This window comes from Alligator sinensis, unplaced genomic scaffold, assembly GCF_000455745.1.
Source record: "Alligator sinensis unplaced genomic scaffold, ASM45574v1 scaffold404_1, whole genome shotgun sequence".
Taxonomy (NCBI): Eukaryota; Metazoa; Chordata; order Crocodylia; family Alligatoridae; genus Alligator; species Alligator sinensis.
In genome coordinates this window covers 4,711,276-4,727,298 of record NW_005841839.1, presented here as the reverse complement: position 1 = coordinate 4,727,298, position 16,023 = coordinate 4,711,276, and the positions used below count along the sequence as shown (strand labels likewise).

Sequence of the window (16,023 nt, the reverse complement as noted above, 5' to 3'; positions counted from 1 at the left end):
GTTCAACTGCATTAGGGAGATGAGTAGATGAGAAGTCTCCTACCCTCTTGTTTTCAACTGCACACAACTTAACCTCCCTGCACACTAATTGTTAAATTGTTTGTATTAGATTGTATTGTGAACCAGAATAGATTCAGACAAATTTATACAAACTTGGGAGGAACTGCTGTGTAAAGTTCTCCAATCTACTACATCTTACTAACACAAAACAACATTTCCTGTAACAGAGGATCCGTTCTCCACAACGACTAGTTAGGAAGACATTACTTTATTGTACTTGTCACTGCAACCTGTTCTCATATACAAAAAATTAGTTTCACTCCAAAATATTTGTATTCTGCCACTGCTTAATGATTCCCCAAAGGCTTTCCCTACCCTCTGCTTTTGGCATTGTTTTCCTTCATTTGCTCTCTCCTCTTTTTAAAAATGTGATTATTACTTCATTGTTAACCCATCACATTCAAGAGGTTGCACAGAAAGACTGGTAGTTTTACTCGGCTCTAGAAGCCAGAGATCAATACATATTAGCACTAACTAGTGGAAGCATTTGATTCAGAGGATTAGGTTACATATATTTTTACTTACTGTCTTGGATCAGTTTCATACTTTTTGAGGGCATCTGAGCAGTCACAGCTTGGGAGAGTATCAGGTAGCAAGGCAATTCAAAATTTGGCCCATTTTCCGCCCCATCAGGCCTTGCCAATTTATAGTGAGATTTAGTTACTCGCTGTACTCTGCTTAATGCAGTGGCAGTTTTACTTGTAAGCTTACCTAGTTGGAGGAAGCACAGCATCATTCTAGTTACTGAAATGGAAGGCTAATCTCATTTAGTAAGCAAATGCTGCTGCAAGATGCTTGCTGTGAAAGAACAGAGGGAAGTTCAGTGAAATGCATTTGACATCCCTTAATTTAAGATTAACAAGCAGTGTGGAAATACTAGCTTGTAACAAAATTAAGATGAATTAAGTTAACTCACTGCAGTGTAGTTAATTTTTAAAAAGAAGCACCACATGGACCTCTATGCCTGGGAAGAGGTCACTTCCTTGCTTAAGCACTATATGGCCAACGTGCTCTGCCTGTGTTCCACATGAAGGGGAAGCTGCTAGTTCCCTATAAGTAAATAATTCCCTTCATCCACCATCTTCAAGCAGAATTAAAGTTTCCCTTAAAAAAATGTTGAAATACTTTTAGATGTGCTGCTTAAAAACAATGTCAAATGGCAAAGTCTGATGCTGTGTCTAGCAACCAGTCATCAGCTCTTGCGCTCTGGTAGTGTGTGTTCAGACTCGGGGTTGACCAAGACTTCCTAGTTGACAGACCCGTCATTTCCTGGTTCATCGCTGAGCAATGGCGCTGCATCTGCAGGTTGCCGGTCCTCATGTTCCACAGGCGATCGTTTTGTTGTTCTGTTCAATGTGCCCCCCTGGCAATTCATAGAAGCAGACAGTGAAAAAACAGAAACCCAAGCAGCTTGTCCAAGATCCAGTCTAAAGAATAGAGTAGATAGCCTTTTAATTGATAGCTGGGTCTTCAATATTTTGTGAAGCTCATTTTGGGGGAAGGAATGGGCTTGAAACTCCCAATTGCTACACCTCTACCTTGGGCAGAGCATCAACATTGGAAATACTGCATAGGTTTACAGAAGATTTTACAACCATCAGTAGTGCCTCTCCAGAGTCAAAAGGAGAATCCTTCCACATCCAAATTCTGCACTACCCATTTCAGAGATGTTGTTTTTGAAACTACCACATTAGTAGCAAAGTTTACACTTAAGAAGCACACTAAAGTTGAAAGACACCTGATGTTCAAGTCAATAAGTCGTGACAGAAATGGATGATGAAAGCATAAGCGTGTTCTTACCTGCTTCCTGTCCACCACATTAAGGCTAACAGAGGTGACAATACATACAATGGTGTTTGCCAGCATAAAAATCATCATCTGCTGCCAGCGCCACAGTGGGATCTTAAGTTCACTGTTGGGGGTCAAGGACAAAACTAGTCACCCTATGAAGACATTTACTTCCTTCTTGCTTAAATACAGTTAAAATGAAGCATTAGCATAACATCTTGAAACTCTGCCTCATTTAAGCCACAAACAAAACTGGCTTTTCAGTTTCAGACCATAATAGCACCGTTACCAGGATTTGCTTAGAAAATGAAAGGCAGTAGCTCTTACCTAGACTTTGTTCCCAGAATGTGTCCAACAATCAAGTTTGAGAGGCCAATTCCAATCATCTGCACAGAGGTCGCAAGCCCCATAGCTGTTCCTAGAGTGGCCTGGGGTACCACAAGGGGTATGGATGGCCACATACTAGCCTATTGCACAGAATAAAGAGAGAAGATAACAGACATTTTTTTCTATTCTATTGAGACACTGTCTAAAGAACTCTGAACAACTCAAGCCCTAGCTTTAAAGGTGTTAGCTTATCACTGGGGTAGGCAATTATTTGGGTCGGAGGGCCAATTAGGGAGTTTTGGTGAACTGTCGCAGGCCAGGTCAATACCCCTCCCCGCAACAGCTCACCAAAACTCCCTAAGTGGCTCTGCTCCGCGCTTGGCCGGTTAGCTGGGATGGGACCGTGGGCAGGCAGGAAACAGCATTTGGGAGTGAGACAGGCAGGTGGGACTGGAGCTGGCATTCACAGGGCCATGACAGCACAGGGCTGGGAGCCAGGGCAGAGCCACAATCAAATTCCCTGTACGCCCCTGCAATGGGCACCAGTTCCATGGGCAGGGCCATGCTGGGAGTGGATTGCAGCTCTGCCCCGAGCTGTCACCCCACGCTGTCACTGCTCTTTGATTCTGGCTGGGACCTGCACGGGTGGGGCATGTGGCCAGGCAGATGGGATGGAACTGTGGACAGGTAGGGAGCTGCATCCAGGAGTGGGACAGGTGGGTGGGGCCTGGGTTAGGATTGCAGGGCAGTGACAGTGTGGGGGTGGGTCCCAGGCCTGGGCCCCACAGCAGAGCTGCAATCCACTCCCTGCATGCCCCTGCCCATGGAACCAACACCCATTGCAGGAACATGCAGGCAGCAGATCACAGTCTGCCCTGGGCCCCGGCCCCATGCTGTGACCACCCCGTGATCCCAGCCCCACCCGCCCATAGTCCTATCCCATCTGCCTGGCTGTATGCCCTACCTGCACAGGTCCAGCCCCCAGCAGTGGGTGTGAGGCAGATGGGCCAGGGTGCCTGGGCAGTGGGATAGGTCCAGCAGCAACAGCAGCCAGAAGGAACCACCACTGGGGTTGCAGGGAAGCAAGTCCAGCTGCTGTGCTGCCCCGACCCAGATGCGCGTCCAAGGACAGTATGACTGGCTACGCTCACCATGGCCCAGGCTGTACCATGTGCCTCGGCCAGATGGAGCGGAGGAACCCGCTGCAGGCTGGAAAAAATTCGTTGGTGGGCAGGATCTGGCCCACAGGCCATCTTTTACCCACCCCTGGCTTATCAGCAACTGGGAAGAAAAAGTTGTCCCCAAAACACTTTTTGTTGCTATTTAAACCTTCCTTCTAAGCATCCAAAATTGACCATTATCTATCCAGAGCCTGCAATTTGATAGTCCAACATCCTCTTTCCAGAAGCTGCACTGGTCAGCTTAGAGCATATGTGCAATTTGGGATCAGGTTGTTCCAGTTTCAAATGTCAGAGCAGCTGATCAGAGAAGCTGGAATTCTGCTCAGGTGGTGGCAAAAAAGAAAGCTATTGCTTTAATGCTTCATTCAGATAATGCCAATAGGTTCCTTCATCTATTTTGTGTTATACTGGGGGACTGATCCTTTGGGCATTTGTTACCAACTAAATCCTCTGGGTTCTGCAAATCAAAGATGTACAGCAATAAGCTGCTAGCATACCCAAAAGTACCCCCTGATTAATCTGATGTGCTAGTGTCTAGAAAGAGGATGGCAGAGAGCATTGCCACAATATAATCTGGCAATGCAGGGGGTTCAGCATACTTACAGCAGCAAAGGAGTAAGTGATCCCCAGCCATATGGTAGAGACAAGTGGAGGAACAAATGTGAATGCCAGGAGAGCAAAGACTGGCAAAGTCAGCACAGCACAGCCAACTGCAAACACACCTCTCAATCCAACATAGTCCTGGTGAAGTAAGGAACAGGTTATTCAAAGACAGACCATTTCAGAAAGGCGCCAGATCTCTTATTTTCAATGAGAGTATGTAAGAGTGTTAATTTAGCTATGGGAAAGAGACCTAAAGAAGCATTCCCAGTTCCTCTCACGTAGCAAGAGGAACAGATGAGTCTGAAGTCTGGCAAAGAGTCTTGACATTTAGAATCACCTGGATTTTGAAATATCAGGGTTCTATTTGCAAGACAGCATGTTGCATTTTAGTGAAAGTTAGGGACTGGCAAGTTAGACTTAACACGGACTGGTGTATGCCTACTACCCTTTTCCCATTCATGTACAAAGCTCTGCCAATTACCTCACTATTTCAGTCCAGAGCTTCTCATGAGCATATGGGTACTCATATCCAGTTGCACAATACCTCTACAACAGGAATTAAGAGGAGCAGAGATCAAGTGTGTCACTTGTGACCCAATTTAGATTAGTAACCTGAGAAATTTTGCTTCAAACCAGTCCATAAATCTCTTGCATCAGTAGTGACCTACCTCTGGGGCCCTGTTTTTTAAATTAGGCACATATAATCTGCCAAAAACACAGACTATGGTTTGTACTAGGCCTTGAGGTGTGAGCCAACAATCCATCGTGTAACTTGTGTTTTAAGTAATGATACTCACAATTAATATGCCAACTGCTGCAGAGAGAACAAGAGAACTGTCATATACTGCTCCAGCAATGTAAGCGGCTGCCTGCTGACTGTAGCCAGAATACTTATCCTGGATAAACTTGCTAAAAATAAAATTGGAAGGAAAAAAAGTTACATAATTAGGATTCTTCGTCTGGTTATCTTGGCATGAAGCAAGTCAGTGCAGGCATCATCTGGACAGGGAGGACTTTCCATGGACTAGAGGATTTGCCAAAGCACTAATTCAACTCAGTTTGGTCTGTAGTTCTGCATTATCTGTTTTTTAAGAGGTGGATGATGACAGTGGGCAGTCAAGTCAGGCTTGTGATCCATCTTGCTTCTCTGCAATGGCCAAGAGAGGTCTAAGCATTTGGAGAACTGGAGGAGGTGGGAGGGGTAGTTAACTTTGAAACACCAAGATTGGTTTGTCTTTGCCCAGTAACTTATATGGCTACAATTCAGGGTTTGGCGGGGGTTGTTTGCTTCTTTAGGAGAGATGAGGCTCGCTGTACTGTAAGCTTCATAGTTCAGCAACAGCAAAATGCTGTCCTTTGCAGTTTTACTGTGATAGATTGAGCTAATCAATAACACAGAAGGCACTGGGACCACAGTTCTTATATGGGAAATGAGCCTGAAATTAAGTTACCAATAGAAATGTTTGCAGGGAAAATGACTTTAAGCCTAGGGTTGCGTAGTGTTTCATCCCGTGACAGAATACAGGGAGAAAGCTTTGCAACAGTCACGTCTACAGAGATGGTTGGTGCCAACTGTGGTTAAAGCAAGCGACAGAGAAAGAAAGCTCATTTCAGGGGGCATGCCAAGATCCTGGTACTGTTCATTTTACTTTTACTGGATTCTGATACTAGGCCCTTGCTTGTTGATGATTGCAGCATGCTTTCGGTGACATTGCTTCATCCCATACTGCCAAATGGTTTGTTAGCAGTAAAAGCATAAAGGAGTTATTGCACCTTTCATTCAAAAAATCTCCGGGCACTTCCTTAATACAAAACTTCACAACCCTCCTGTGGGAAGTAGCATTATATCACAATTTTGCAAATCAGAAAAACAGAAGGGAAAAGGACTTTCCTCATGGTCACAGAGGGTCTGTCAGACCCAGAGGAGAATGCAGGATTCCAGACTCACTGCTGTCCCTCCTACTGGATGCCTTTGGAAGTGTGTATGGGAACTGCCATGCACAGCAGTTATAATACATTCCTTATCTTAAAAGATGCTTGCTGCTGGCCACCCTCTAGACCAGCTGCTCACGCACATGACTGTCTGAGCCAAGTATTTTGGGGAAGGTGCAATAGTTCTGAAGTGAATCCAAATCCATAGGGGCTTTCATCCTTCCTTCTGTTGACTTTGCCACTGCAGTAAGATGTTTTGCCTAAACGCATTTATGCTGCCAGACCAAATGGCGCCAGAAGCTGACTATTCTACATACACACACTTCATGAGCCCTTCATATAATGGCTGCATAGATTCTTTCCTTGCCATTTCCACACCTAGGTAAAGGGAGAAGCATTCATCTTTGGGAAAGTAAATTTGGGTTTTAGAGCTTAAAGCTTTAGCAGTTTAAATCCATTCAAATTTCTTTAAGGCTGCTTTCTCTGCTCCATATAACAAATATCCCTCCCCCAAACTATCATAGATGGTTTATAAGTTTAAGGGACAGAAAAGTCAAAGGACCCTGATGTTCTGTGACCGAATATTAAGGAGATTGCTTGGCAACAGCTGGCTATGATCACAAAAACAAGCACATGACCCGCCCCCCAAAACCCCCTCCTCCAATAACGAGCTTGTGTTGCAAAGCTTCCACTCCTAAGATTCCCCAATTGACTGAATGAAGAGATGGAGAGGATGAGGCTGGACTGTGTTAGCTTTGTATCCAAATAACAATGTGGGGAACATTACCAGCCCCAATGCAACCACCATTCCCATAAGTACCTGGCATCTGCCACAAATGGGAAGACCCCATTGTAAAAGAACATGATGGTGAGAACCAGAAGCCAGTAGCGAAGTGGCAGTCGACGGACATCCTGAACCCGCTGCAAAGAGAAAGATCCCTTAGATCAGGCAGGAGGCAGACTACTTTTAACCTCACCATCTTACTTCCTTTACATTATAGAGCATTAGAGGGTCCAACAAGGGCTGCTGGTGAACAGTGTTGAAACACAGGTCGTTCTCTCCGAAGTTTCCAGAACTTGCTATGTATTTCTCCCTATATCCTTCCCTTCTTTAGCTCAGAAAGTCAAAGTCCAAAGTATCTTTGTAAACTTTGCTAGATTGAACATCTATATGGCAGCAAGAAACTTCTGAGCAGAATGTGCTTTGACCAGAATAAAAGCTGGAGTGAAGCACAGCAGGGGTGAGAGTATGACAGGGAGCTACTAAGAAAAGGGAAGTATCCAAGTCTGATCAGCAAAAACTTCCCTCACAGGACAGTCTTTGGTAGTGTATGGGATCTAAATGTCAGGAAAAGAGGATAGCCCAATTGCCCACAATATTTATAACCAGACAGAAAAAGCAGAAGAAAACCTAGCATAAGGATTGTTTCTGTCTCAGCAGGAAAGTGTCCTCACTGTTAATAAATAGCCATTTTCCACCACGGTCCTGTGAACCCCATACAGAAGCACCTTCTAAAACAGCTGGTATCTAATCTTTATCTTAAGCCACTGTTTGCTGGCACATTATCCCATGCACTCCAAGTGCAAGCTCTGGTCTCTAGGAAGCCAGCACCTTTTATTCTCCTTGTTTAGTTCTCCTTCTGGCTAAGACTTCTCTGCACCTTGGTCACACAAAACAGAGCCCAAGATGAAAGCAAATTTCAGCTTGCCTAGCCCAACCCTGACTGCTCTGGAGGAAAGAGCCATCTGGTATTCCACATACCACTTTTTTGGACTCTTGCTGGATAACCCCATCCAATCCAAGCTGCTTCATTCCCACTTTGTCCAGCATGCTGACTGTGATGGCCGAAATAAATCCAAGCGCACACAGCAAAGTACCTGCAAAAAGAATGTACTTCAAGATTTTCCTGTGGTGGAGAGAACTGAATGACAAAGTCCATTTTATGTTACTGGCTGAGCCCCCTTATGCAATTTGCATAACTGCTATTCTCCAACATCATCATCTGTCTACTTCTATTCCAGTCACAAGTGGGAACCTTTGCACTGCACGGATCACTACGCAGCCTTCAGAATTGCCAATTAAACCCTCAAGACCCTAGCTCCACAGCTACCAATATCCCAGGCTAGGACAACTAAAGCACTTTGCTAGAGACATCTTGCTGCTAAAACAAAAACAAACCCAAATCATCTGCAGGAATTTCTGTTGGGATACAAAAGGCTTCTAACACCTAACTGGAGCTGCCAATGCCAGTTCCACTTTATCCTCAGAAATGAGTTAAAATTAAAGAAAAGAATCCAGGAAATACAGAAAAGAAAATTACTTCTAGCCCCAGGAGCTGTAGTTGTACCTTCACCAGTCTTTAAAACACTGACACTGGTAGTTTGAGGATCATAATATTTAGATGTTAAGATTGAACCCCCCCACCCACTCATTTCTGATCTTTATGCTGTTCATTTCTCTCAGGACACTAAGAACAATCTTGTCTATTTCCCTTTCATGCACTGGGGTGAAAGACTGGGTTGCAAACACCACAGGGCAAAGTTTAGAGCCGAACACATTTTTCATTTACTATAAAGAGTTCTTAGTTATGTCTGTTTACAGACAACCTCCTCTATCTTTTCCTTACATATAGCAGAAGCATCTGTACATTTTTAATCCAGATTTTTAAAGTCTTGGTTATTGAGAATAGCTAAGGAAACTTTGATGTCTGTGTGACCAGGAGAGGATAACACACACAGTATTTGGAAGACAAAAAAACCCAAACAAAAACAACACTCCTCATTTGAACCCAATGAAGCACTTGCAGATGCAGCATATCTAACCAATGTAAGGAGGCCCTGCTACAAAGAAAGGAAATCAGTGAAGATACACTGGGATGTGACCTAAGTGTCTGTAGCAAACAAGCCATTTTTCTAGCTGAATCCTTTAAAATAGTGTATTTAATTCTCCCAAATACAGGATATTGAAGCTATTCTGATGCTGCTGTTGTGTGTCAGAATACAAACAAACAGCACTGAATTAAATACATAAAGGCAAATTTATTTAAGTACAGCTGTTTAACAAATCCTCTCTGCAAGCCAGTGGCAAGGTTTTCAGCTAATCCTCACATTTGCCTGCTTGCCTGGAAGTTATGTTCCTGTACAACAACATTTACTTACCAACCAACAATACAATTAGCCAGATTCCTTGGAGCCTTGACACTCAACAAAAACACAGCTATGGAATGATTACCATTGTCACATATCTAAGGTCATAACTAGAACACCCAAGCAACATTCCAACCCTTGTCCATACCTTCTGCTAGACAAGGATCCCACTTGTCATTATAACAAGGGAAAATACTCAAGCAACCTCAAGCCTTGAGCAAAACTGCATCAGAGACTTGGAAGTGAGAATTCCATCCCACTTCTCTACCGAAGGGAGGCTCTAACTGTAAATATGTAGGATTTTTTATACTGGTCAGTACACAGGAAAAACTACCACTAATTCAGTAAGAAGCTACTGGAGTAGAGAGAGTGAGAGAGAAAGAATAACCATTGGCATCCCTCCCAGGTAGCTGTTCAATTGTACTCTGACAGATGCTCATTTATTCAGTGGGAAAAGACACACCTATACAAGTGCTCATGCATGACTGCAGGCATTCTAATATCACAGTAAGTGCGAAAGAGGCAAAATGCTGCAACCTTAAAGGAAAGCTCCAGGCAGTAATGGCCATCTGTCCATTGTGCCCTCAGGCTAGAAGTGCTGCTGGGGAAACACAGCCCCACTTCCAGTAGTTTCATTACCTCTTCCATGTATCTTTTTTTTTTTTAAATCAGTCAGACTTAATCATTGCTATTTTGAGGGGGCCTAGAGCCACATAAAACAGAATTCAGAATGAAACTAACCTCCCCAGAGTGTCCACTGGATACCAAAGTGGCTCTCAAACTGCTGGGTGAAGAAGAAGTTGAGTACACTCCCCAGCCGAGAGAAAGACAGGGTCAAACCAAATGCCAAGGCCAGTTCCTTCCCCTTAAACCAGAAGGCCGTGATGCGATTCTGCACAACTTGGAGTGGAGAGGAAGAAGGTCTGTGTTAACAGATGTAGCAGAAAATGTTATGCGTCTTCCCAGTCCATTTTCTTTGGGCCAGATGGTTTTGGTGGCAAAGAGTCTTTGATACTAATTGTGCACCCTACTTAAAGTGACCCTTAGCATTTGTAGGTGTAAGTGGGGGCTGACTGACTTCCCAAAACCTGAGCTATAGCTTTCATACTGCAACTATTGCTCCTACAAAAGAACAAAGACTGGTTATGATGGTACACAATACTCAGAGAACAGATTAAAACGATATGATTTGCCATTAGGCAGACCAAACACTCCATCATCACCAAAGGCTCCAGGCACAACCTGTGAAATTCTGAACAGGGATAGAGCCCAAATATCCTTTGTCCTGAGTGGGATCTAACTAGGGTAGGAATTTTTGGATTCCTTACTGGTAAGTGACCCATTCCCAGATCCAAACAGTAGTCGTCCTGTCAGCATCATTGGCAAGAGATAGGGTGTTCCCTTGAAGTGAGAGCCCAGAGCAAAGATGGAGGATCCCAGGACAGTTAGAAGAGAGAAGACAAAGACGCCAACTGGGGAACAAAGCAGAAAAATATGTTGAAATTAAGACACAACATAGAATATTATTGCACAACAGTAAAGTTTTCAATGATCTCTGATTTTTTAACTTGGAAGTGACAGCTAAATTCTTGCATCTTACATCAAACTGACTCTAATGCATATTATTTTGCCACTGTTTTGGAAGACTGTTTGCTTTATAGTGAGGGAAACATTGTTTAGAATCAAAGAAGGCTTCTGCAGCTCAAGGACAGGTTTATAAATTCCAGACTTATAAGTGTTACTCCTAACTTTGCCACTGACTAGGGCCTCTTAATTATCTGTGTATCAGCTGGCCCAGCTCCTTAGGCAGGCTTGCAACTTGATAAAGAGAGAAAAATAAAGAATGCAAAGCTACCAGGTTGTTGCTGTAAGAGTACTTATGTTTCTAGATCAAGGATCACAGCAAGTTCCAGGCTTGTCCCTCGCCTATTTTACTGTGCGCCAGAAGAAACAGGTTACTGAACTACTGTACTTTTTGTTTTACTGTTCTAATGATCCACAACCAAGCATGAGGCCATAGGGAAAACTTTGCACATTCTTTGTGTTCTGTTCCACGAAGCAGATCTAGGAACCCCTACATACGTTACATCCTGCAAACATGCCCTATTTCATGCCTCCGAACCTAACTAAAACAAGAGTCTGCCATGGGAGCAATATCCCCAACAGCTTGAAAAGTCATCTCTGTGCCAAAAAAGAAGATCCTACAATCCTAAAAGAAAGACTCTAATTAGTCAGGACTTACAGCGATTTCCCAGTTTGTCAATCAGGAATCCAGCTACAACCACCACCAATGCATTACTAGAAAAACAAGAACACAGACATAGATTCACAGAAGTTTAGGGCTGGAAGGGACCTTGTGAGATCATCAGGTCGAGCCCCCCTGCTCTGGCATTTTATTTTACTGCCAGTAGGCAACCCATGCATCATGCTGCCCTCCCCTAAACAAGAGAAATGTGACTCACGTCCAGGCATAGATTGCATACAGCAAGTTGTACTGTGCAGGTGTCATCCCCAGGCCTTCCACACAGTCCAACGTACCATTATGTCCAGTGCCGTTATGTTGGGTTCCATTGGGGCAAGTTAGGTTCTACATAACAAGTCAATACAAACAGTCTGTATTGCAACAGCAAAGGAAGACCAATCAAGTGAAGAGAATCAATACGTCTCAGAATTCATTTCAACTTTCCTCTTAAGCTTACATCTCCCACTCTACTCCCAACATGACATATGGGATCAGAAGGCTTTCAGTGGGCTCATGCACAAGACCATCATTAAGATGTTCTGAATGACATGCAACAATTTCTTTGGAATCATAGGAAAATATGGCAGTACCTAGCTAATTCTCACCAGCAGCTGGGAAGTCTAACAGGAATTCTTGTGGTTCTGCTTTTTTCCCCCTACTTTGATGGAAGCTGTGGGAGCTCTGCTCCGCTTGGAAATATGCCACTGAGATTAGCGTCGAGAAAAAAGGCAAGGATACTGCACCACAAAACATATTTGGTCCATTTTATTTCCTCAGTCCTAGCTTAGTTTTTAAGAATTTGATACTTTGTAAATGCAGCAAAATGTTCTGCAGTCAGTTCATAAAATTAATGACGCTTCAGCAATACAAGACCTTGTTCCAGTTGCCCACCATCAAACCTTTGCTGAAAAGTAGGACAAGACTCCTCCTAACTTGGCACAAAGTTAGCAAGGCTTTCCTATATTTTCAAAAGAGAATCCTAATTTATTCTACCAAAAGGCAGCATTTCCTCACTAGTAAAAGGGATGATCAGGACCACAGCAGAAGTTTGATGACTCAGGTCTATTGGGGACATCCACAGTGGCAGGCAGACCTAGTGCCTTCAAATGATCAGGGAATGCAGCATCCCAGCCATAAAAAAGAGCCTGAAAAACATTTTGACAGTGGATCACATTTTTCTACAGTCACCAGAATGACTGGCTGCTTTAGCAGAAATTCTGAAAGCCAGTAGAGAAAACCAGCTAGAATAAGACTTTTTCCCCCATCACTAGATTTAGAGTCACAAATGCAGGTGCACTGGAGATGCCTCTGTTTGTACACAACTGCAAGAATTAAGTGTGGTATACACATAGCATGCCAACATCTCTCTCATATAGTATTACCGGAGGGCTCACAGACCCCAACCAACAGTGGGCAAGGTGCTGCCCTAAACTGTGTACAATTAGAGAAATAAGACAGAGAGAGGGGCATAATTTCCTAATTTTAAAGGTAAATAACTAACATGTAGACATTAACTGATTTGCCCAAAATCTCACAGGAAGTCTGTGGCAGCAAGGAACTAAAACAAATTCCTAAGTGACAATCCAGAACCTTCATCACAAAGAAGTGGTAAAAAACACTCTGAATCTGATATAGCATGGGGTCTATTCAGAGATCTTTACCATCTCAGTGGATAATGAATGCTTGCAGTCCTTTTGAAAGTCACATGCCCAGTCACATAAGGGTATGGAGGCAGATACATTTGGAGCAGAAAGTTTCAAAGGCAGCCCCTGTTACATTCTAATGGCTACATGTGGACAAGCTAGGAATGATACAAATATAGCAAAGCCACTGTAATTTTAATAATACTTCATCCAGGGTTCAAACTTAAGTGGTTTTGATCCATTTATATCATTCAAAGCTTATCCACAATTAACCATTAGAACAATGGTTCTCAGTTTTTTTTAGACTTGAGGCATCCTTCCATAACTTCTGTGAATTGACTGGCACCCAATTTCAAAAACTTATTTACATATTCCAGTGCTTAATGCCTTGCAGAGGGGTCAGGCAGGGGGTTGAGGCATTAGCCAGGCAAGGACAACCCTGATCTTATCTTCTCATGCCTCGTGGGACCCTTCAAAGGATCTGGCAGCACCCCTGGGTGCCATGTCACTCTGGTTGAGAATCACTGCATTAGCATGCAACAGTTACTGCCTTTTGAAACTGTTCTAAGTGTATGTGTGTCCATACCCATAATGCTCTCTCTTGGCTAAGCTTTTCCATCTTTTCTAGTCAGGCCAGTTTATCAACAGCAGGTGGTGCACATGAGCAAACTGAGCTCTCTCCTAGAGTTTGCTAACAATAATGATCATTGACAGAGATAAGCAACAAATATATGTTGGTGCCTTGAATCTCAGTCTCCAGCAAAACAATACAACATAACAACACTCTGCCCTCCATGGAGAGTACTTTACTCTGCAATACAGAAAGATCTTTAAAGAAATGCATGAGAGGTTTGGTGGAGATTAGTTGGAAAACTAAATAATAAAAGTCTACTTGAATTTGAGAGCATTGTTAATTTTACATCTCATTTTAAATCACAGATCCACTAGCAGCCAGTTAAATGCCATGATTTATTTGATTTAGAACTTTTTTATTAATATAATTACAAGCACACCTACTCTTTCCAAATTATGTTGTGAAATCAACAGAAACTATTTTTTGGTAAAGTACCACAAGCATCTATGGTTCCATAAAAACACTAAAAACCTGTACAGGATACTGACTGCACGGGAAAACTGCTGAACTGTAACATGCACAAAGGTCACCTTATAACAAGCTAGTTTGGGGTTCCAAGTTTTTCTCCAACCAATACCTAAAATTCATACCTTGTATTGTTTGTGCTTGCTCTGTACATACCCCTATCTTGCTTAAACTATCTATAGCTCTATTCTGGACAAAGGAATCTGTCATAGCACATACAACTGACAATATAATCTTCACAGAACAACCTCTCAAATTGTCTGGATCTTTTTTAATTGCATTTGTGATTGAGAATCTTTCTTTGCAATGCATAGACCATTTTGCAGTCTCCTCTTAGATTATAATCAATAAGATTCTGCAAAGATTATCTTGCTTACAGCAAGCTAGTACTTACCCCTTGGAATTGCTCTTGCAGGACACTGGGAATATCAAAGCAGAAATAAGAGCCAAAGGTCAAGAGGCAGTTGAAGAAAAGCACTACGAACCTGTAGTAAGCTGGAGAGTGAACAAATTTGGCATTATTCTGTATTACAAACAAGTGTTAGCTTGACCTGAAAAATGATTAAAAATACAATATGTGCAGAGATGTTCCAATGTACTGCAATATCTGCTATTTCCCATCCCTGTGCTGCTTTGTTTGCTCCTCTTTCTTTCCTAAACCCTGACCCTGCAGCTGGATCTGCACAGAAGGACCTTTGTGCCTTTGCAAGACTTCAGTTTTGGTGTGATTCCACTTAAACATAAATGACTGGCTGCATGAATCTGACAATAATAAGCTCTTATTGGGGGCAGACATTTCTCTAAAATATATAGAAAGTATCATGCATATCTATGGTGTTTATAAGCAAGATTCACTTTACAGTGAAACAGATTAAGCATACTGGTTATCAAGTATATGGTTTATGCCAGTCTATCCAGTACTCTACTTTGATTTTTCAACTTATTGGAAGATAGAAATAGATATTTGAAAATGTGCAAGTAAATACAACTCTTCCACCTATTCTGGGCAGAACCAATTTTTGCCAGGAGGCTGCCTGCAGAATTAATACAAATGTGCATCTCCCCCTGTGCAACAGCATGCATATAGACAGCTTGCAGTGCATGCTGAGAGCTGCTCTCTCTGTGGGCTGCTATTTCAGAGATGCAGACAACAGTATTGTTCCCCAGGGCCCCAGGGACCTTTGAGAGCAGTACCCCTCAGAAAAAGCGGTAAGATTCAGGGTGTTCCTAATGGAGCATGGGAACTGCCATGCTGCAGCTCTCTCAGTCTGCACTTGGTGAATCCAAGCAGGGAAGCCTCTGCAGTGTGCGAAGGCTCCTTAATAAGGCACTTGGAAACCAAAGTGGCCTCCCATTTCCTGAGAGGCAACTAACCAGCCCTCTCCCACCCAAACTGTTCCACATCTCTCTGTCTGCCTCCCTACAAGGCAAGGGCACATCACAGATGGAGAGTATATATATTTTTTCCAAGTATATGCAATGTATTCTTTGCAATATATGTAAAGCATATATGCAAAATAATTTTAAAAATCCATTAAGGTGCATAAGGAAGCAACATGCTACTGCAATTGTACGTGCACCCTCACTCACAGGCTTTAAGCAGTCTGGGAATACACATCTTGTAAGTTCTACTGATGCTTAAACGCAGGATATGGAGCACCTGCATTAGGGATGGGAGGAAGTGTTACTGGTATTAGCAAGTGTAAACTCAATCCCAGAAGCCTTTTGCCTGGGTACAGTAACTTAGTCCCCCTCTACCTGTGCAGGGTAAGGCATGATGGGATCTAATGCACCACTCACAGAGTCATGTCTCCAGCCAGGCCACATGTGTGCGACAGGACACGTGAGGATAGGATTGCATTAGATCCCATCCTGCCTTACTGCTGTGTGGGGCAAGCCTGATCTTGGGCTCCCCCTGCATCGACAAGCAGCTTTCCGTGACTGGGATTCCTCAGTCGAGAGGGCCCCCCCGGGCTGGGGACTGCCATCCCCCAGGTTCAG

The 16,023-nt window shown here is 43.2% G+C and overlaps 1 protein-coding gene across 4 annotated transcripts; it reads right to left on the bottom strand.

The window, feature by feature from the left end:
• Positions 1–252: 252 nt before the first annotated feature.
• LOC102371611 (major facilitator superfamily domain-containing protein 1-like) lies at positions 253–16,001 on the bottom strand. Of its 4 annotated transcripts, none has more exons than XM_006015572.3 (14): positions 15,823–16,001; positions 15,613–15,682; positions 14,417–14,517; positions 11,501–11,625; positions 11,281–11,336; positions 10,367–10,510; positions 9,780–9,938; positions 7,654–7,769; positions 6,712–6,812; positions 4,757–4,868; positions 3,960–4,097; positions 2,176–2,315; positions 1,861–1,972; positions 253–1,423 (listed from the first exon to the last, which is right to left on the bottom strand). In XM_006015572.3, exons 1-14 carry the CDS (start codon positions 15,847–15,849, stop codon positions 1,307–1,309), a joined length of 1,518 nt encoding a protein of 505 aa, XP_006015634.1. In that variant the 5' UTR covers positions 15,850–16,001; the 3' UTR covers positions 253–1,306. The 4 variants fall into 4 exon arrangements, with proteins under 4 accessions (XP_006015634.1, XP_006015635.1, XP_025059879.1 ...); XM_006015573.3 differs by lacking the exon at positions 15,613–15,682 and adding an exon at positions 12,295–12,425 and having other exon boundaries at positions 15,823–15,838; XM_025204094.1 differs by lacking the exon at positions 15,823–16,001 and adding an exon at positions 15,781–15,813.
• Between the last annotated feature and the right edge of the window lie 22 nt (positions 16,002–16,023).